Raw genomic sequence first — 22,030 nt, 5'->3', positions numbered from 1 at the left:
ATAACTGAAGTCTTGTCTAGATGATCCTGCAGTGCTTCTTTAACCAGTGCCTCCATTAATTTTCCAGGAATAGACGTTAAACTCACAGGTCTATAATTACTTTTGTCAGCCTTTGATCCTTCTTTGTGAATGGGGGGTCACATTTGCACATCTCCAGTCCATGGGTACCTCCCCTGAGTCCAAGGAAGCTCTCATAATTATGGCTAAGGGTTTGCTTACTTCCTTTGCTGCCTCCTTTAATATAACTGAATAGATCCTATCCACCCCAGGTGCCTTTCTTGTGTTTATCTTCAACAATTTCTCCTCCACTTTACTCTCAGTTATTACAAGATTCTCTAGCTTACTGCCAGAGTTGAATACACCGCTGGCATTCACCTTGCTGAATAACTACTCATATGTGAATGTCGATGCAAAATATTCATTTAGTTTGTTAGCTACCCGAGCAGGATCATCAACAGTTGACCCATCGATATCAAGTGGACCAATCTGATTCAACCCCTTCCTTCTAGAGTTTACATAAGTAAAGAACTCTTTGCTTTTTTTCTTTGCATCCCTTGCCAAGGATTTCTCGTAATCTGCCTTCGCCTGCCTAACCTCCTTTGTAACTTGGTTACAGATCAACTTGTATCTACCATAGGCTTCTATGTCACGTGTTCATTTGTATGTATCCCATGCATTTTTCTTCTCTGCCATATGTCTCATTAATTCATCTGACATCCATTTAATCCTAAACCTTGAACAATATTTCTTAGTTGGTATGTAAAGCCTAGTAGCTTCCAAGATAAGTTCTTTGAATGCTTCCCATTTTGAATTTGCTGTTGGTAACATCATCAGTTGGTCCCACTGTTTAGAATTTAAATACTGTCTCAGTCCATCGTAGTCCCCTTTACAAAAGCAATAACCCTTCCCTTTACCCCTAATGGTAGTTACCTCTTTGAGTAAATCCCACTTCACACACTGTGATCACTGCAACCTAGTGGTTCATTTATCTGCAGATTCTTAATGCATGAAGAATCGCTACTGATAATCAAATCAAGAGTATTACTCCCTCTAATTGCCTCCCAAACATGCTGATGTAGAAAACAATCATCCAATAAATCCACCAAAGCCTTGCTTGTGTATGAGTGACCAGCCCCCAAATTACAGTCGATATCTGGGAAATTAAAATCCCCCATTATAAGACTCTGATTTACTGGCACACTATTTCTCTGTACAGTTTCTCATTATACTCATCAGAGTCATTAGGCCTATAGCACACTCCTACTCTCAATTTTGATCTCCCAATGCTTATGTCACACCAAACTGACTCAACACTGCACTGTCCGGCGATGTCGACTGGCTTCACTTCCTTGGATTTTATGTATTTCTTAACTAATAGCATAACCCCTCCTCCCTTCCTATCCTGTCTATCCTTTCTGTAGACATTGTACTCCCCAAATTCGAGTTCTGCATTCCCTATATCTGTGTGAAACCACATCTCTGAAATCCCAACAATATCTGCCTTTGATGTTTTGAGCAATACCTCAAATTCATCATATTTATTTACTAAACTCCTAGCATTGGTGTACACGCAAGTATACATGCACCTGTTCTTTTTCTTAGCTACCCTAACACAACCCATGTGTTTACTTGTACCCGAATGATTCCCAGCAGTCTCTGAAATATCCTGCATCTTATTTTCCAGTCTGCTGCTCATTCCAATAGAAGCAGTGCAAGAATCACTTTCACCTCTGCCAGTGGCTACTGTTAATCTATTAGTCCTTGTATCCCCCCTATCTAGCAGTTTTTCGACCCACCTAACACTGCCTCGATAGTATCAGCAAACATTCTTGCACCCTTTCTATTTAAGTGTATCCCATCCCTGTAGAAGTAGTCTCTCCTGTTAACAAGTACAGACCAGGCTGAAAAAAATTGTACCCCTTGAGCCTTGCACAATCTTTCCAAGGCCGAATTGATCGACAGGGCTCTCATCATATACTCCCTCCTATCGTGTCTGGGCAGAATTGCGGACACTTTCAAATTCAACCCTAATTCACGGCTTTTTTTCAACAGTGATCTGTACTTGTTAAGTAATTCCGCCGGTCTCCTACTCATAATATCATTAGTGCCAACGTGTACAACTATATCATCTTTTGTGCCCTTTGTCAAGAGGAACAAGGAAGTGAATATTTCATTGCATAAAGCAATGATTAGCTTCATCTTGAGTACTGCATACATGTCTGGAAGCCACATTTTAAGAAAGATATGGATCTCTTGGAACAAGTGCAAAGAAGAGCAAGCAAATAGATCAAAAACACAAGGGATGGGAAGGGCAGGGGATTCTGACCACAAAAGAATTCAATTCTGCAAATTAGTTGGAAACCAGGCATTTTTGGGGAGACCTTATTGAAGTGTTTAATGCTCTTAAACAGACTGAGTACACTTAACGATGATGTTATTATAACTTTTTCTCTAACAACACACATACACACAAGGGGGCAAAATTTAATTTAAAAAAGCTAGTTATAGGCTAAATGTGTAAAAATTTACTGTAACTGATTGTCGGAAAAAACTACTATCTAGTGTTGTGGAAGTGAGTAGCTTCAATAAATTTATGGGAAAACTAGACAAATTAGTAGAAGGGATTAAGTTTGCTTTCTTTCATTGTTTCTAACTACCTCCTACTACCACCACTAATAATAATTGAATCTGTTTGTGAAAAACTTACTAAGGTATTAAAATGATAACTGGTCTATACAGGAATCCCTCGATTAGCGCATGTTCGATTAGCATGAGACTCAAATTAGCGTGGTTTATATTTAGCTACCAATTTTCGATTAGCACAAATCAAACTTTCGATTAGCACGGCATTTTGGCTTGGCCAAAAGAAACTGAAGATGGTGATGCTATGAAAGTCAGTACTAAGCTACGAATGTAAATACACTACTAAAGTATGCATAACATTAGAGAACATTATAGAAACACATCGCTTGTTTTCTTAGTGAGCAAGTGGCTCTGTTCACAAAAGGGAGTTACTGTTTATTTTGCATTGCGTCATACCTTCTCCATCGAGAAATAAACAAAAACGAATGCAAGATTAAGAAATAATCTTGCATTCGTTATAATGCAAGAAATAAACAAAAACGAATGCAACCATAAGAAAATAAAAAGAAACAGATTATTTAAACATGTATTATTACAACAGTGAAATATTTTCTAACATTATGCACTCTGGAGGACGACACCAGCCACACCGCATTTATTACGTACATGCAGATCAGTTGTTCTTGCATTGCGTGTTAACGTGCAGACTCCTGTGTATCTTCCACCATTACTTACTGTGCATACTAATTAATTACATTAATTTCTATTAAATTTTTTATATATTACTTAATTATTAACTATGGATAAAAGGAAAAGTGTATCTGATAGTGCCTCTGGCAAAAAGAAAAGTGATAACGTTAGATGAAAAAACTGAAGTCACCAAAAGATTTGAAGATGGTGATAGTAAAATACAAATTTCTCGACGTCTTGGAATGCCCAAATCAATGGTTCAGACGATTTTAAGTAAAGCCAGTGCATATAAAGAAAAAGGTAAGCTTGCTTCTTCATCAGCATGCACACAAACCACAAGAAATAGAAGTGTTACAATGATTGAGATGGAACATCTTTTAACCATTTGGATAGAAGACTGCAATCAAAAAAGAATTCCAATCTGCACAACGACCATAAAAACAAAAGCCTTGAGTATTTTTACAATGTTAAAGGAAAAGCAACAATAGAAAACTTGGGTAGAGCAGTAACTGAAGAAAATGTTCAAGCAAGTTCTTCAAAATAAAAAGTGATTGAAGCGGAAACGGAAGAAAATTTCACTGCCAGTAAGGGCTGGTTTGAACGTTTTAAGAAAAGAACAGGACTGCATAATGTTGCATTGACTGGAGAAGCGGCAAGTGCAGATAAAGATGCATCCACGAAATATCCCGAAATTTTAAAAATATTGTTGATGACTGTGGCTACACAGATCAACAAATTTTTAATGTTGATGAAACTTTTTTGGAAACGAATGCCAAAAAAAAACCTTTCTAGCAAAAAAAGAAACAGCTCAACCAGAGCCTTTTCTTTTCTAAGGCTCAAAGATAGAATAACACTTTTATTGGGAGGCAATGCAGAAGGCAATTTGAAATTAAAACCCATGGTTATCTATAGAAATGAAACTCCCAGGTCTTTGGTAAAGGTTTTAATAAAGCAAGCCTACCTGTTGTTTGGCATTCTAATAGAAAAGCTTGGGTCACAAAAGCTTTATTTGAAGAGTGATTCACTAGCTATTTTGTCCGAAAGTGAGGCCTACTGTGAAGAAAATAATCTTTTGCATTCAAAATTTTATTAATTTTAGACAATGCCCTGGGCCACCCATCAACACTTTCTGATTTGTGTGAAAACGTGAAAGTTATTTTTTTACTTCCAAATATGACAAATCTTTTGCAGCCTATTAATCAAGGCATAATTGCTACTTTTAAGGCCTATTATTTACTCAGAACATTTGCGCAAGCAATTGAAGCAACAACTGGAGATGGTGCAGTTTCTTTAGTTGAATTTTGGAGAAATTACAACATCATGTCAGAGGTCTGAAGTAACATCTAGCAATATAAGAGCAGTTTGGAAGCATATTTTGCCACACTGCGCAAATGATTTCTGTAGTTTCACTCATGTCAACACTGTTATTGATGAATAGCAAATATAGGAAGAGATCTAGGCTTTGATGAAATCAACAACAGTGATGTTTGCGAATTACTGGAATCACATTCAGAACAATTAAGTGATTCTGACCTCCTTAACTTGATGAACAACGAGCATATGATGAGGTGGAAATTTGTGAGGAAGAAAATGTTCAAGAAAAGTTGGCATTAAAAGAACTTGAAGGAATATTTTGCGCAACTGAAAATTTGAAACAACTAATCGTGGATGCAGACCCAGATATCGAGCACAGTATGCAAATTCAGAGGAACACTGAAAAAGATGTGTATCCATACAAGCAAATTTATGATGAAAGGAAGAAAGAAAAGTTTGTGCAAACCAGCTTTTTGAAATATTTTACAAAGAAATAAAGTGAGTTATATATTGTAATTTTTTAATTTCAATAAACTTTTGATTACTGTACTACAAATATTTATAATTATCCTTTGCTTTATACTGCTGTACATTAAATTGCCATAAAAAAATGTATTTTTAAAAATACTGATTGGTATCTTGGAAAGAATTAGGCTATTTCGTATTGATTATTAACTTTGATTAGTGCGATTTCGCATAGCGCGCCATTTTCGCAGAACCAATTAATCGTGCTAATCGAGGGATTCCTGTAATGGTGAAATAAATTCATTTATTAGCCATTATGAATAATGTGTAATTTATCTATGGACAGTAAATGGATGACAACTTCAGAATTCTATTAAAATCAAGTTTAAGTAGAATCAAGTACTTGTGATTAATAAATGATGTTGCTAATTAACCCATCAGCGATGGCACAGAATTCTGATACACAAGTTAATGCAAGGTAGAAAATTCATCCCATCTTAAAATACTTAGTGTATTTACTTTTTTCTCTTCAATACAACACTTTTCTGGCAGTAGCTTTTTCCCCCCCTCTTTAATTTCATAATCTAAGTTATTGAATAGTCTGATTTCCATATACCACCACCACCCAGAAGCTATAACACCATCACATATAAATATTCCTGAATTATTATTTATTTATTTATTTTTTTTTTTACTGCTCATCCATATTATGACTACTACAAATATCAATTTATTCAAAGTTACATTAACCAATTTTTTATAAACACTTAACAGCATTTGTTGTCATTTTCTCACTCTTCTAATCAGTTTCCTAAAACAATAACTTTTCAAATAAAGTGAGAAACACATGTGGATAACCTTCTCAAACAAAAAAGTGAAACTTTACTGATAGCAATGTTTCACTGCCTCAAGAAACATGAATTCTCTGTAATTTTAGGTCTTCCTTATCCCCAAAGGTAATCCTCATCACTGTGGGAGGTGGTGGTATAAATAATCCACTACACTATTTGGAATAAACATGGAATTTCTGAACTGAAAATTACACAAAAATTATTTTTTTACCTGAAATATATTTGGGGGGGGGGGGGAATTATACCACAGACAGGTTAATAAAGCTAAGATTAATAAAGGCAAAAAAAGGAAAACATTTACTTTTGCACGTGTGGTTGCAGTTAAACTTTGGAGGGTGTCTTCATACTGTATCTTCTGAGTAGTAATCATAACATCACGCTTTTCAATTTCCTCCTGTAAATGAATAGTAGTCAAGAGAGCAAATTCTTTAAGTAACAAAAAAATATAAAAAATTTTATTGTATATAATAACAAAAGCTTTTATTTCTTCTGATTTTGCACAAACTCCTATCACTGAACAATAACTTAAATTTATCAGCCTAAGAAGAATGCACAAAGATTGTGGTTTCTTCCTTGGACAACCTGGAAGAAACATGAAAATAAAAGATAAATGAAATTTATTTAGTTAATTTAGTGACAATCCAAATGTTAGAATGGATTTATAGAGAAGGATAATAAAGCCTCAGTTTGATTAAAAAGAGTAACTGCAAAGATGCTGATGAATTTCCAACAAAAAAATTCATTAGCATAAACCAGTTTCTCAACGTGTGCCGTGGCACACTAATGTGTCATGAGTATGCTTCAAGTGTGCCGCAGAAAATGCAAATTAAAAAAAAATAATAATAAATCCATGTTGCAAAATAAAAATTAATTCGAACAAAAAATTTGTTTATTTATGCTGCACCTTCCAGTAGTCAATGTGACGTTTTGATTCCTAGTACTAGATCTATTCACCTATACTATACAAATAATAAGTGTATTATTAAATATACCCAACAGAAATAACTTCCCATATGTGAATATATGAGTATAGTAGTGATTGTAGTGTGTTGAAATATATTGGTGTCTTTAAAATTGTGCCACAGAAACTAAAAGGTTGAGAAACACTGGCATAAACAATTCTAGTTCCATGAAGATGGTACTATACACAAAATAGGAGCAGCTTGTCATTATATAGTTGAGTATGCTACAACAATAACTAAAAAAGATTTACTACAGTGGAGTAAATACGAAAAACATAGTTAATAGTATATTCTTACGGTTTGCTTATGACCATAGCAAAACGAGACATCAGCATATTCTATGATTTGATTTTTTTTTTTTTTTTGGACAAAAAAACTGGCAAAGTTTCCAAAAGAAACTATGCAACCCTCAACACAGACCACATAATTCTTGCACTGTGTGAAAAAAAAAAAAATCTTCTCTTGACAGGATTTGAACTCATGCTGTTTCCACACTATGAGAAAAAAATGGTGATCATATGCAAATAACAGTGCTCAGTGATCATAACAGTAGTTGGTTCAATGCCAAGGACAACAAAAATCACACAGAAAGATGCCATCCAAATTCTAACTGGTTTCAGCAACTATGTCATGTGAGAAATCCAAGGAAGGAACAAGAACTAAGGATCTCAAGCTTCAAAAATAATAACCATTGAACAAACCTGATCCATCTCAACAACATTTAGTATTTGCCATGTAGTGCAAGGAAGACAAACTTTTCTGCAGCAGCAAAAAAAAAAAAAAAAGGAGATAATTCAGAATTGTCAACTGTCCAGTTGACCATTCTGAATCAGTTCAAACTGTCAGCAAAGGCAACTTGTTCCAGCAATCAACAACTTGTCTAAAAGAGAACTTTCTACAATCTAGTCTAAACCTCTTCCCCTATAATTTGAATTTATGACCCCTAGTTCCGGAAGAGGAAATTACGTAGGACTTAAAAGGAAAGCACAAGATAGAGAAGCATGGCATAAGTGGAGGCCTGAACCTGCGAGAGGGCAGAGGACTTTAAGTTCTGGAATTCTTTATAACAGTGAAAATTCCACCTTCATTCATTTTGCTAATCCTTCTCAGAGCCTTATAAACCTCAATCAGGTCACCTCTGAGGTGCCTGGTTGCCAAGCTCTAGCCTACATAAGTTGCCCATATTTAAACCCTTTCAAGAAGCCCAATATCTTTTCTTCTAAGATGAGAATTCCATATAGGGCACAGTATTCTAAATGCATTCATTAATTATCTTATATAGTGTGTGTATGACCTCCCTATCTTTACATGATATTGTTTGATAAATCATCAATAGGATACCATGGGTTTTTCTAGATGACTATTTACACTGCTCAGAAAATTTCATATGACTGTGTTGTTACTCCCGGATCCCTTTCTTCCGCTACTGTTTTTAATTCAGTCCCACCATGTATATAAGTTATTTTGGGATTATTCACCAAGTGCAAGACCTTACATGCTACTGCATTAAAACATACTTTTCACACCATTTGTCAAGCTTGTTAAAATCAACCTGGAGGAGCACTACGTGACAACTGACCATTAACAACTCTCCCAACATTTACATTACCTGCACGTTTTGACTTCACACCCTTTATCCCTTCGTTTAAGAAACTTGGAAACAACGGTCTTGACCTGATTATCAGCAGTGATTATTCATGAATTAAGAATTTACAGATAAAGGAATCACTAGGTATGCTTCAAGTGTGCTGATGCACAGCATACTGATGTGGGATTTACTTAAAGATGTAACTACCATCAGGGAAGTATTTTTGGGAAGGGAAGGGTTTTTGCTTTCATAAAGGCAACTACAGTGGTATCAGAGATTATTTGGGTTTTATACAATGGGACCAACTGATGATGTTACCAACAGCAAATTCTAAATGCAAAGCATTCAAGGAAGTAAACTTAGAAGCTGCTAGGCTTTTTGTTCCAACTAAGAAATACTGCTAAAGGTTCAGGCCCGAGTGGATTTCAGATGAACTAATGAGACTCATGGCAGAGAAGAAAAATGGATGGAATGTACATAAATTGTCAGATGACACACAAGCCTAAGGCAGATACAAGCTAGTCTGTAATCAAGTCACAAAGGAGGTTAAGGCAAGCGAAGACAGATTATAAAAAATCTTTAGCAAGGGATGCAAAGATTAAAATGAGGCCTCCAGACCTGCACGCAGTACTCAAGGCATGGCCTGACCATTGCTTTATACAGATGGACAATCACCTCCTTTTCCCTGCTAGCAAAATTCCTGTATATCATTGACAAAACCCCATGACCTGCTCTTGCAGCCTGTCTGCATTGTTCAGAAAACTTCATATCTGACTGCACAATTACTCCCAGGTCTTTTTCATTTTCTACCACACTAAGTGTAGTACCACACAGTTGGCACGTTCCTCTGGAGTTACTTCTACCCATATGCAGTACTTTGCATTTGTCAATGTTAAACTTCAGTTGCCACTTCTCAGCCCATCTTCCCAAATTTTCTAGATCCTGTTGCAGTAGCACACTGCCATTAACAACCCTACCAACCTTTATATAATCTGCAAAAAAAAAAAAAAACATTTAGTTTAATAACCCTTTTAATCCTTTAAAAGGGTTAAATACTGATAGTATTTATCATTTCTCAGTGGAAACACAAAGGTGGAGAGCATAAATTTAAATTGGAAAAAGGTTGCAGAACAGATATGCATAAATAGTCAGTCAAAGAATAAACAACTGTTGGAATAAATTTCCACCTAACATTGAGGAGGTTTCTACCGAGTCAGCCATTTTCATGAGATAAAAGAACTACAGCAGTGCCACCTGTTTGTTCAGTGGGATTAGAAATTCGGCACAAGTTGCGTAAAATTATTAAATTGCGACATCACCATTGTATAAGAGCTACCACTTCTATATAGCTGCGTAAGGCTTGGCAGATCAGCAGCTTAAATCCCTAGCGCAGATAAATGGTGAGGGTTGACGTCAGGAAGGGCATCCGATCATAAAAACTATGCCAAAACAAAAGGTGATTGATGGAAAGTAGATGTGTCAGGGCTACCAAACAAAGGACAGGTCCGGTTAAAGAAGTTAGTTCAGCTAGAGATGAAGAAGGAGTTGAAAAGCGTTAGAATAGGAACATTGGGACGATGAATGGAAAGAGCAGAGTTGCCGACTCCACATGAACATGGGAAGAAGGAGAGGACAAAGAAGATTGTGGAAGTGGGCAGTTTGAATAAGTTTAAGGAAAGTTTGGACAAATTGCTGGAATGAATGGGGAATTGAAGTGTGTATTTTTTTTTTCTGCTGGTGCTGTATACGCTTTGCTTCCTTGCATCATGTTGTCAGTACCAATACTATATTAAGAAAAGCTGTTTTTAAGACCTTGTAAGTTACATTTTGCATAAAGCAAAGTGAAAATAAAGGGATACTTTTTCCTCTTACCTTGAGATGAATAATTTCGAGAGCCTTTTCCTCAAGTTGTCTGTACAGTTTTTTCTAAAGACAAAAAATAAAAGTAAGCATGCTGATACATTATACATCAGAATTATTTTATAATAATGAACAAACACATTGAATTTAAGTTTCTATCTTAAAAGGGTTAAATAAACTAAATGCTAAAAAATATTTAAGGGCAAAGACCTCATGCTACGAGGTAGCATGACTAACGTGTAGGTTAGTGCAAAAGCATCATTTTAACGTAGCCGTCTACCAAAGTAGTTAAATTAATTAATTAAATTGGCATCATTTTGGTTATATCTCATATTGCAAATGCCTTCACAACGAGTCGCCAGTGTATTGTACTATCTCGAATAAATAACAATTCATCAGTGGAGAAGACTACTGTTATTTATTCTCAGCGGATACCACCACCCAGACGGCACCATTTCAAAGCTTGTTGGCTTTTCTTCGGTGGGCGGGCAGGTACCTTGGTGTTGCAATAGTGACAACCCAGTTATGAAGTATAATTTCACAATATGAGAGATGCCTGATGGTGTGCAGTAATAGACTATAAAATATTTAAGGGCAAAGGCCTCATGCTACGAGGTAGAATGACTAACATGTAGGTTAGTGCAAAAGCGTCATTTTAACGTAGCCATCTACCAAAGTAGTTAAATTAATTAATTAAATTTATTTAATTAATTAATTTTTAAAATTTAAAGAAACAGTACATAGACATATTGTTTCTGCTGCATGCCTCTTCCACAGATATTTCCATGGGCAATGTTCTTCTGAATTGGCTTCTATAATTCCCACTCTCTTTCAAAACAGTCCAAACACGTGCCACCACCAGCCAACATCCATTTACTGTCCAACTTCAAACTCACAGAACCAACTTTTCGTCATCCTTGTTTATTCATTCAACTGCCGTTTTCTGGAACAACCTTCCTTCATACCTATTTCCTGAAAATTACAGTCTATAGAAGTTCAAGTCCAATGTCAACAAAAATCTTGTTTCGTCTTCTCAACCTCCAACCTAAGCATGGTACTAAGTACTATAGGTTCTAATACCTCTAGTGTTTGGGGTCTGCATAAAAAAAAAAAAAAAAAAAAAAATTATTTTGCCAATACTAACACTACATAAGTTAGCTGTGATCATGTATAGTTGTTATTGGTGGGTAGCAATTTATTTAATACTGTATTAAATTTTTCTGATATATGGTGCATGCAGGTTATGCAACTACTGGTCTGGTTTACATCTGCCAGATTTCATGTAGCCTACAGACAGTTGGCATTAATATTTGTGGTGGCAAATGATGCAAGAAAGCAAGCTTATAAAGCGTCAGCCAAAAAAAAAAAAGTTCCCACATCACGTCTAGTTCTTTGAATTTATTCTAAATACCTACTACTAACAACAGGTGGAAATTTGTTCCACTTCCATACATCTATCCTGCAACCATCCTGCCTTAATTTGAATTTATGTTCCCCCTTGTGTGAAGTCTGTGCAAGAGGTAGAATACATCAGCACTGGGCTTGCTCAATCCGTTCAAAACCTTAACCACTCAATCAGATCACCTCATAGTTTTCCTTCATTCTTAAAAATAACAAATACTTATGAAAATATCTGCAAAATGAAGACATAAATAACAGAGGCATATAAACTGAAACAAATGAGGAAAATACACACAAGAGAAACACTCAGCAGAAATTACATTAATGGTTTCGACGATCTTGTGCAGTAGTTATCAGTTACCAGATTAAGGCATGGGCTAATAGGGCCCTTACCCCAGTCAAGGGCCCTATTAGCCCATGCCTTAATCTGGTCTTTAAGGGGTCCAAAGAGCAAGCAACTTTAAAGTAAAATGCACAGTGGCTCAAGCCATGAAATAGCTTGAGCCTCTGCACGGGGAACTTCATATTTGCCTAGATTTTAAATCCAAAACTCATTTCTTCCTTTACTGCTTTTAATTCAATCCCTGCCTCCACATGTATAAATTATTTCAGTGTTGCTATTTCCTCAAATGTATAACCCCGCATTTTGTAGCATTAAAACACAGCTGCCGCTTATGCAACCACCCCCAATACCTATTCAGGTCACATTAAAAGCACACAGCTGATCTTACCCACCCTTCTGATCTTCTCGTCATTTGATATCACACATGCTGTTGGTAACTTACCCTTCTGATCTTTGTATCATTTTGATATCACACCCTACATTCCTTTGCCAATCACCTATGATTCCTATGTCTTCCACTTTTATACAGCAAGCTCTCATTCTCTCAGGCAAGACCAAGTAAAATTCTTTGTTTAAAAGGATTTTTATTTGTACTTTGACATGATCACATCAGTCAGAGAGGTTTACAACTGGTCATAAACACAAATTGTTTAACAACTTAAATACACTTATACACTTAAATAGAAAGGGTGCAAGAATATTTGCTGATGCTATCGAGGCAGTGTTAGGTGGGTCGGAAACCTGCTAGCTTGGGGGGATACAAAGACGAATAGATTAACAGTAGCCACTGGCAGAGGTGAAAGAGATTCTTGCACTGCTTCTATTGAAATGAGCAGAAGCCTGAAAAACAAGATTCAGGATATTTCCGAGACTGCTGGGAGTCATTGCGGTACAAGTAAACACATGGGTTGTGTTAGGGTAGCTAAGAATAGAAATAGGTGCATGTATACTTGCGTGTACACCAATGGTAGGATTTTAGTAAATAAATTTGATGAATTTGAGGTATTGCTCAAAACATCAAAGGCAGATATTGTTGGTATATCTCTGATATACCAACAATAAAAAGTGTCACACAGATATAAGGAATGCAGAACTGGAATTTGGGGAGTACAACGTCTACAGAAAGGATAGACTGGATAGGAAGGGAGGAGGGGTTATGCTATTAGTTAAGAAATACATAAAATCCAAGGAAGTTGCACTGTCCAGTGGACATCGCTGGACAGTGCAGTGTCGAGTCAGTTTGGTGTGACATAAGCATTGGGAGATCAAAATTGAGAGTAGGAGTGTGCTATAGGTCTAATGACTCTGATGAGTATAATAAGAAAGTGTACAGGGAAATAGAGTGGGCCAGTAAATCAGAGAGTCTTATAATGGGAGATTTTAATTTCCCAGATATTGACTGGGGTTTGGGGGCTGGTCACTCACACACTAGCAAGACTTTTGTGGATTTATTGGATGATTGTTTTCTACATCAGCATGTTCGGGAGGCAACTAGAGGGAGGAATACTCTTGATTTTATTATCAGCAGTGATTCTTCATGCATTAAGAATCAGCAGATAAATGAACCACTAGGTGGCAGTGATCACAGTGTGCTGAAGTGGGATTTACTCAAAGAGGTAACTACCATTAGGGGTAAAGGGAAGGGTTATTGCTTTCGTAAAGGCGACTACGATGGACTGAGACAGTATTTAAATTCTATACAGTGGGACCAACTGATGATGTTACCAACAGTAAATGCAAAATGGGAAGCATTCAAAGAACTTATCTTGGAAGCTACTAGGCCTTACATACCAACTAAGAAATATTGTTCAAGGTTTAGGCCTAAATTGATGTCAGATGAACTGATGAGGCATATGGCAGAGAAGAAACATGCATGGGATACTTACAAATTAACACATGACACAGAAGCCTATGATAGATAAAAGTTGATCTGTAACCAAGTTACAAAGGAGGTTAGGCAGGCGAAGGCAGAGTACAAGAAATCTTTGGCAAGGGATGCAAAGAAAAACAGCAAAGTGTTCTTTACTTATGTAAACTCTAGAAGGAAGGGGATGAATCAGATTGGTCGACTTGATATCGATGGGTCAACTGTTGATGATCCTGCTCATGTAGCTAACAAACTAAATGAATATTTTGCATCGACATTCACATGAGGAGTTATTTAGCGAGGGGAAAGCCATGGGTGTATTCAACTCTAACAGTAAGCTAGAGTTGAATACACCCCTTGTAATAACTGAGAGTAAAGTGGAGGAGAAACTGTTGAAGATAAACACAAGAAAGGCACCCGGGGTGGATGGGATCTATCCAGTTATATTAAAGGAGGTAGCAAAGGAAGTAAGCAAACCTTTAGCCATAATTATGAGAGCTTCCCTGGACTCAGGGGAGGTACCCGCAGACTGGAGATGTGCAAATGTGACCCCAATTCACAAAGGAGGATCAAAGGCTGACACAAGCAATTATAGACCTGTGAGTTTCACTTCTGTTCCAGGAAAATTAATGGAGGCACTAGTTAAAGAAGCACTGCAGGATCATTTAGACAAGACTTCAGTTATAGCTCGGACACAGCATGGTTTTGTTAAGGGGAAGTCTTGCCTGACCAATTTGATTGGATACTATGATGCAGTCACAAAGGAACTGGATGCAGGGAATAACTTTGATATTATATACTTGGATCTTAGAAAGGCTTTTGATACTGTTGGACATGGAAGACTGCTGCACAAATTGGAGCAGTGTGACATTGGAGGCAAATTGCTGCTGTGGATAAAGGGGTGGCTGAGGGGGAGAAAACAGAGTGGTAATCAATGGACACTGCTCATCATGGACTAATGTTATTAGTGGAGTCCCTCAGGGATCAGTGTTGGGTCCATTATTGTTTTCTGTATTCATAAATGATATTGATGATGGTATATCAAGCTTAATGTCCAAGTTTGCAGACGATACAAAGGTAGGCAGGGTTGTCAAGGACACTACTGACACTATGCTGCTGCAACAGGATCTGGAAAGGTTGAGCAGATGGGCTGAGAGGTGGCAAAAGAAGTTTAACATTGACAAATGTAAAGTACTACACATGGGAAACAGCAACCCCAGAGCAAAGTATCAACTCTGTGGTACTACACCGACAATTGTAGAGAATGAAAGGGACCTGGGGGCGGTTGTGCAGGCAGATATGAAGTTCTCTGAGCAGTGCAGATGGGCTGCAAGAGTAGCTCATGGTGTATTGTCAATGACATATAGGAATTTTTCTAGCAGGGATATGGAGGTGACTATTCCCTTGTATAAGGCAATGGTCAGGCCACACCTAGAGTACTGTATACAGGTCTGGAGGCCTCATTTCAAGAAGGATGTAGAGCTGCTGGAACGAGTACAGAGAAGAGCAATAAGATTAGGGAATGGAACAAAGGGGTGCTCTTACGAAGAAAGGCTTAAGTTTTGCAAAAAACAGTGTCTGGAGACTAGGCACCAGCGAGGTGATCTGATAGAGGTGTATAAAGCATTGAATGGTTTGAGCATGCTCAATGCTGATGGGATTCTTCCTCTCGCTCAGAATAATCACCTGAGAGGGCATAAATTCAAATTGAGGAAAGACAGATGTAGGATAGACGTGCGGAAATTTGCCTTTAGCCAGCGGGTGGTTGGTTGGTGGAACAGATTTCCATCCCTTGTCGTGGAAGTTGATTGCCTAAATAAGTTTAAGCTCAGCTGGACAGGTATTTTGAACGAACAGAGGGGTGAAGTGGAAGTGTTTTTTTTGGTTGATGCTGCATAAGCTTGCTTTCTTGCATCAAATGCCTCTACTAATGCTAACGCTAATGATTCGATGAGCTTGAAGTGATAGTCAAGACATCAAAGACAGATATCAGAGACATGGTGTCACACAGACATAAGCAGTGCAGAAATGGAATTTGGGGAGTACAATATGTACAGAAGGGATAGACAGGAGACAGGAAGGGAGGAGGGGTTATGCTGTTAGTTAAGAAATATAAAATCTAAGGAAGTGCATCCAATTGTTGTTTGTTGTTGTTTGTTTGTTGTTTGGTTTTTAGGAGCATTAGCAACTAAGGCCATATTGCTCCAGGAATATGCGGTGGTCATTCCCTGACCTTTCCGCATCCTCCGTTTTTGGTGGTGACGGGCTCGAACCCCGGTCTAATAAAGAAGCATGTGCTACACACTGCTGCTCCTTCCCACCTGGCTACAGAGGCGCCACATCCAATTGATATTGGTGGACAATGCAATGTTGGGTCTGTTTGGTGTGACATAGGCACTGACAAAGGGAAAATGACAGTAAGTGTGTGTTATAAGCTTAATGAATCTGATGTGTATAATGAGCAATTGTGCAGAGAAATAGAGTGGGCCAGTAAATTAAAGTGTCTCATAATGGCGGATTTTAATTTTCTGGATATCGACTGGAATTTATGGGTTGTTCACTCACACACTAGCAAGACTTTTGTGGATTTATTGGATGATTGTTTTCTACAGCAGCATGTTTGGGAGGCAACTAGAGGGAATAATACTCTTAATCTGATTATCAGTAGTGATTCTTCATACATCAAGAATCTGCACATAAAGGAAGAACTAACTGGCAGTGTTCATAGTGTGCTCAAGTGGGATTTGCTGTTTGTACATCAACTGATGATGTTACCAACAGCAAATTCAAAATGGGAAACATTCAAAGAATTAATCTTGGAAGCTACTAGGCTTTTCATACAAACAAAGAAATATTGTTCAAGATTTAGGCCTAAATGTATGTCAGATGAACTAATTAGACATGTGACAGAGGAGAAAAGTTCATGGGATACATATAAATTAACACGTGACACAGAAGCCTATGATAGATATAAGCTGGCCTGTAACCAAGTTACAAAGGAGGTTAGGCAGGCGAAGGCAGATTACAAGAAATCGTTGGCAAAGGATGAAAAGAAAAACAGCAAAGAGTTCTTTACTTATGTAAACTCTAGAAAGGAGATGAATCAGATTGTTCCACTTGATATTGATGGTTCAACTATTGATGATCCTGCTCAGGTAGATAACAAACTAAATGAATATTCTGCATCGACATTCACACATGAGTTATTCGGGGAGGGGAATGCCAGAGGTGTATTCAACTCTGGCAGTAAGCTAGATGATCTTGTAATAACTGAGAGTAAAGTGGAGGAGAAATTGTTGAAGATAAACACAAGAAAGGCAGCTGGGGTGGAGGAAATCTACCCAGTTATATTAAAGGAGGCGGCAAAGGATGTACGCAAACTCTTAGCCATAATTATGAGAGCTTCCCTGGACTCAGGGAAGGTACCCATGGACTGGAGATGTGCAAATGTGACCCCAATCCATAAAGGAGTATCAAAGGGAGAGACAGGTAATTACAGACCCGTTAGTTTAACTTCTGTTCCAGGGAAATTAATGGAGGCACTGGTTAAAGAAGCACTGCAGGATAATCTAGACAAGACTTCAGTTATAGCTCGGACGCAGCATGGGTTTGTTAAGGGGAAGTCTTGTCTGACTAATATGATTGGATACTATGATGTAGTCACAAGGGAACTGGATGCAGAGAATAACTTTGATATCATATATTTGGATCTTAGAAAAGCCTTTGATACTGTTGCACATGGACGACTGCTGCACAAATTGGAGCAGTGTGGCATTGGAGGCAAATTGCTGCTATGGATAAAGGGGTGGTTGAGTGGGAGAAGACAGAGAGTGGTAATCAATGGGCACTGCTCTTCATGGACTAATGTTATTAGTGGAGTCTCTCATAGTTCAGTGTTGGGTCCATTGTTGTTTTCTGTACAGTAAACCCCCGCTATTCGCGGTATCTGTATTCGCGATCGCCGATTTAATATAAAATGAAACCTAAAAAAATGTGAATTTTAAAAAGCCGTGAATATTTTCCGCCATAAAAAACATGGGCGTGGCTAAAATTATCTTTCCCGGTGAAAACAGCGCTCAGTAGTTGGGGGGAGAGGGGTGAAAAAATCGCGAGCGTGGATGTTTCTCGCTAATCCTTGTTCAGTATGTGTTAGTCATGGAAGGTTTCGTCGTTTGATTTTAATTTATGTTTATAAATTGAATAAATTTATCAATTTATAAATTGATATGCTTACAAAAATGATAACTCTACCGTTTTGCAGTGTAAAACAGACTTTTTCGAGTGCGTTAACGGAAGAAAGTGACTTTATTGTGGTCAAGTTCTTTCTAACCCCTACAAAAATATGGCTACGAATAAAAAGAGAAATGTGAAAATATCAAAGAAGGTGATGACACTAGCGAATAAAATTGAGTTATTAGACGAAATTTCTAATGGTGAAAGTGTCTCCTCAGTGGCAAAACATTATAAAATCAATGAGTCAACAGTACGATCAATCAAGAAATCGGAAGAAAAAATCTGCCATAGTGTCCGTGAAACTGCGCGAATTGCTTCAAAAATTTGCTCTGTAACTCATGATGTTAAATTTAAAAAAATGGAAAAGCTTTAAATCTGTGGATAGAAGACCGAATTCAAAATAAAATTCCGTTAAGTTCACTCATCATTCGTGAAAAGGCAAAACTTCTTTATCAACACTTTAGCGAAACTGGTGATAGCACTGGCGGGATGTTTCTTTTTGCTAGCAAAGGCGCTGATTTGAAAGATTTGTTTGAAATTTCTAATAAATATTACATTTAATATTAAATTGTTTCTTATTTTCATTTCGATGCCATATGCTTGCATTTCACTATGTACTGTCATGTACAGTTATATTATGAAGGTACATATAATACATACATACATAGACAAAATTTTAGACTAGTTTTTCTTATATATTTCATACTTTGGAATGGAACCCCTTTATTACTATGGGAGCCATAACTCAGTATTCGCGTTTTTGGTATTCGCGACATTTCTCAGGAACGTAAACCCCGCGAATAGCGAGGTTTACGAGGGTTTACTGTATTTATAAATAGCGAGGGTTTACTGTATTTATAAATGATATTGATGATGGTATATCAGGCTTAATGTCCAAGTTTGCAGACGATATGAAGGTTCGCAGGGTTATTAATCACAGTACACTGCTGCAAGAGGATCTAGAAAAGTTGAGCAGATGGGCTGAGAGGTGGCAAATGAAGTTTAGCATTGACAAATGTAAAGTATTACATATGGGAAGCAGTAAGTCCTGTATATCTTGTCAATGATATATACAGGAATTTTTAGCCGACCGAGCTAGCCGGGTGGGTCAAGTGCCTGCCTGGCAACCCAAAGGTCGCGGGTTCAATCCCCGCCTCGGGCTTGGATCAAAGTACTGCAAAAACATTGGGAGGTGCATTATGGCCACAGAAGCCTATGCGCCAACAACTGCCAAAAAAAAAATATTACAGGAGTTTTTCTAGCAGGGATAAGGAGGTGATATTGTCTTGTATAAGGCAATGGTCAGGCCACACCTTGAGTACTGTATACAGGTCTGGAGGCCTCATTTTAAGAAGGATGTAGAGCTTTGGAACAAGTACAGAGAAGGGCAACAAGATTAGTGAATGGAACAAAGGGTTGCTCTTACGAAGAAAAGGCTTAAGTTTTGCAAATTACAGTGTCTGGAGACTAGGAACCTGCAAGGTGATTTAATTGAGGTATATAAAGCCTTGAATGGTTGGAGCATGCCCAATGCTAATGGGATTCTTCCCCTTGCTCAGAATAATCACTTGAGAGGGCATAAATTCAAATTGAGGAAAGATAGTTGTAGGATAGATGCGCGGAAGTTTGCCTTTAGTCAGTGGGTGGAACAAACTTCCATCTGTCGTACAAGTTGAGAGCTTAAATAGATTCAAGGCAGAACTTGACAAACATTTGGAGTGAGTGGATAGGTGAAATAAGGGCTATTTTTTTTTTTTTTTTTTTGTTTTTTTTGGCTGATGCTATATAAGCTTGCTTTCTTGCATATATGCCTTTGCTAATGCTAAATAAATAAATGTTGTACGATTTAAATTTGACTGAATCATATGTCGATCTGTCTAAATGGGGAAAATAAGAGCAACGAGATTAGTGGGGGGGGTGCTCTTACCAAGAAAGACTTCAGTTCTGCAAACTGCTGCATCTGGAAACTAGGCACTGCAAGGTCTGATTGAAGGATTTAAAGTTTTGAATGCAATGCATAAACTCAATGCTGATGGAATTCTTCTTGCTCAGATTACCCATATGATGGTACATATATTCAAATTGAAGAAGGATGTTGCAGGACAGATGTGCAGAAATATGCCTTGAACCAGTAGGTAACTGAATATTGGAACAAACTTCCATCTGGTGTCGTAGAAGTGAGTAGTTTGAATAAATTCAAAGAAAACTTAAACTATTAGAAGGGATGAACAAGAGACATAAGTAGTATGTTTTTTTTTTTTTTTGGCTGATATTGTATAAGCTTGTTTTCTTGCATCAATTGCCACTACTAAAATATCACTCATTACTGGATACATTCCATCTACCTCAGGAACCTTATTTGTTTTAAGGCCAAAAGGTAGGGACAAAGAAGCAATTATTCCATATAAAAAACTATGACCAGACTACATGTTGAGTGTAGTGTAGTGTACAGGTTTGAGTGTTTATTATATAGATGATGTGAAGGGTAAGATAGTTATTGATAAAAAGAAGTAATCCTAAAGTCATGCAGACACACACACACAGTAAGTGAGTGAATGAGCGAGGGTTCTGTGGCTGTAAAGTCAACATATTATAATCAAATAGTTAGTGGGGGGGGGTATAATACTATCAGTTACTCACTCTTCTTTATCATTTCATTAATTCATCACCACTTGTTCATCATACCATGACAGTTCATGTGGGATCATAATACTGTTAAATCTATATATTTTTATAAATTTCATTGGAACCTTACTATTCAACCTTCAATTTTTTAAATATTTTCATGAGTAATTTTAAATAAAGCTAAAAATATCTTCAAATGTTTTAATATACTTCTTAGTATTATTAATTAAATTAATATAAATTTTCTAATGAATTTTATGTGTAAGTACAAAAACTATACCCTGCTGAATTATGACATCTAAACAGCCTGCAACGGCAAATGATAATTTTGTGTTAGAAAATAAAAAGGCTAAAAACATGACCATTTGAAGCAAAAATCTAATATTATTTGCAGATTTGAAGCAGCCAAACATTTCATAAGTTTATCCATATCATGAACTTTGGTGAGATATGCTTGCAAAAAAAGCACCAGAGTTAGAAATACTGCACAAAATACAAATTTGTATTACTTCCACTAAAACAACAAGAACAAGGAGCAATGTTATAGGAAATCAGGATTGAGGATAAATATCAACAACAACATATGTTTGATGATAATTATGCACAAGGAATAGAGTTTACATATTCATGTAAAGCAAAAATCTGACAAAACTGCAAATAAAGAAGCTTTTAATGCTAGTTATGGAATGTCTGGATCACTTTAAATGCAATTTCCTGTTACAAAGAGGAAAGAACAGCAAATAAACCAATCAAAAATTAATTATTTAAGGAAAAGAAAGCCACAGTATCTGACTCCCTGCAGAAATAAACAGGTGACTTTTCTTGTTCATTAACAGCTTATGAAGGTTACACTAACTGAAGAACACAAATTATGAAGAGGCAAGGGGAGCAGAGAGGGAAGGCAAGATGTATATGGAGTGAAGAAGGACTGAGTAGCCAATTGTTTTTCTATTTATACTTTATTAAAAGTGATAAATCTAATCTTAAAGAACATCTACTTTTTGCACACAACCTTTCCTCCCCCTTTGGAACATATCTTTTGTGAAATTCATGTCACAAGTAAACAACAATAAACCATGCTGTTTGCTGATTTTGTATTTGTCGCTAGACGTTCTAGAAATGTAACTATGTTGAAAAACGGTGACTTCTTGTTCATTTACTCTTTGGACAACACAGATATAAACAAACTGACTTCGTTGAGGTTGTCACAGACATTCTCTCAGATATGTCAGACAAGCTGTACTTGAT

The 22,030-nt window shown here is 37.0% G+C and overlaps 1 protein-coding gene across 3 annotated transcripts in view; it reads right to left on the bottom strand.

Annotated features, from left to right (window-relative positions):
• Positions 1-22,030, bottom strand: part of LOC150080050 (dixin-like) — a 391,642-nt gene that overhangs the window by 119,720 nt on the left and 249,892 nt on the right. For all 3 annotated transcript variants that reach the window (XM_090381957.1, XM_090381956.1, XM_090381958.1), the window contains 2 exons: positions 10,326-10,379; positions 6,205-6,297 (listed from right to left, as the gene is read on the bottom strand). In XM_090381957.1, coding sequence (XP_090238083.1) covers positions 6,205-6,297; positions 10,326-10,379 — 147 coding nt within the window. The remainder of the gene's footprint in view (positions 1-6,204; positions 6,298-10,325; positions 10,380-22,030) is intronic.

Source organism: Mastigoproctus giganteus, chromosome 9 (assembly GCF_048544385.1).
Source record: "Mastigoproctus giganteus isolate SK-2022 chromosome 9, ASM4854438v1, whole genome shotgun sequence".
Taxonomy (NCBI): domain Eukaryota; kingdom Metazoa; phylum Arthropoda; class Arachnida; order Uropygi; family Thelyphonidae; genus Mastigoproctus; species Mastigoproctus giganteus.
The sequence above is the reverse complement of the archived record's forward strand: the minus strand, read 5'-3'. Positions and strand labels throughout refer to the sequence as shown.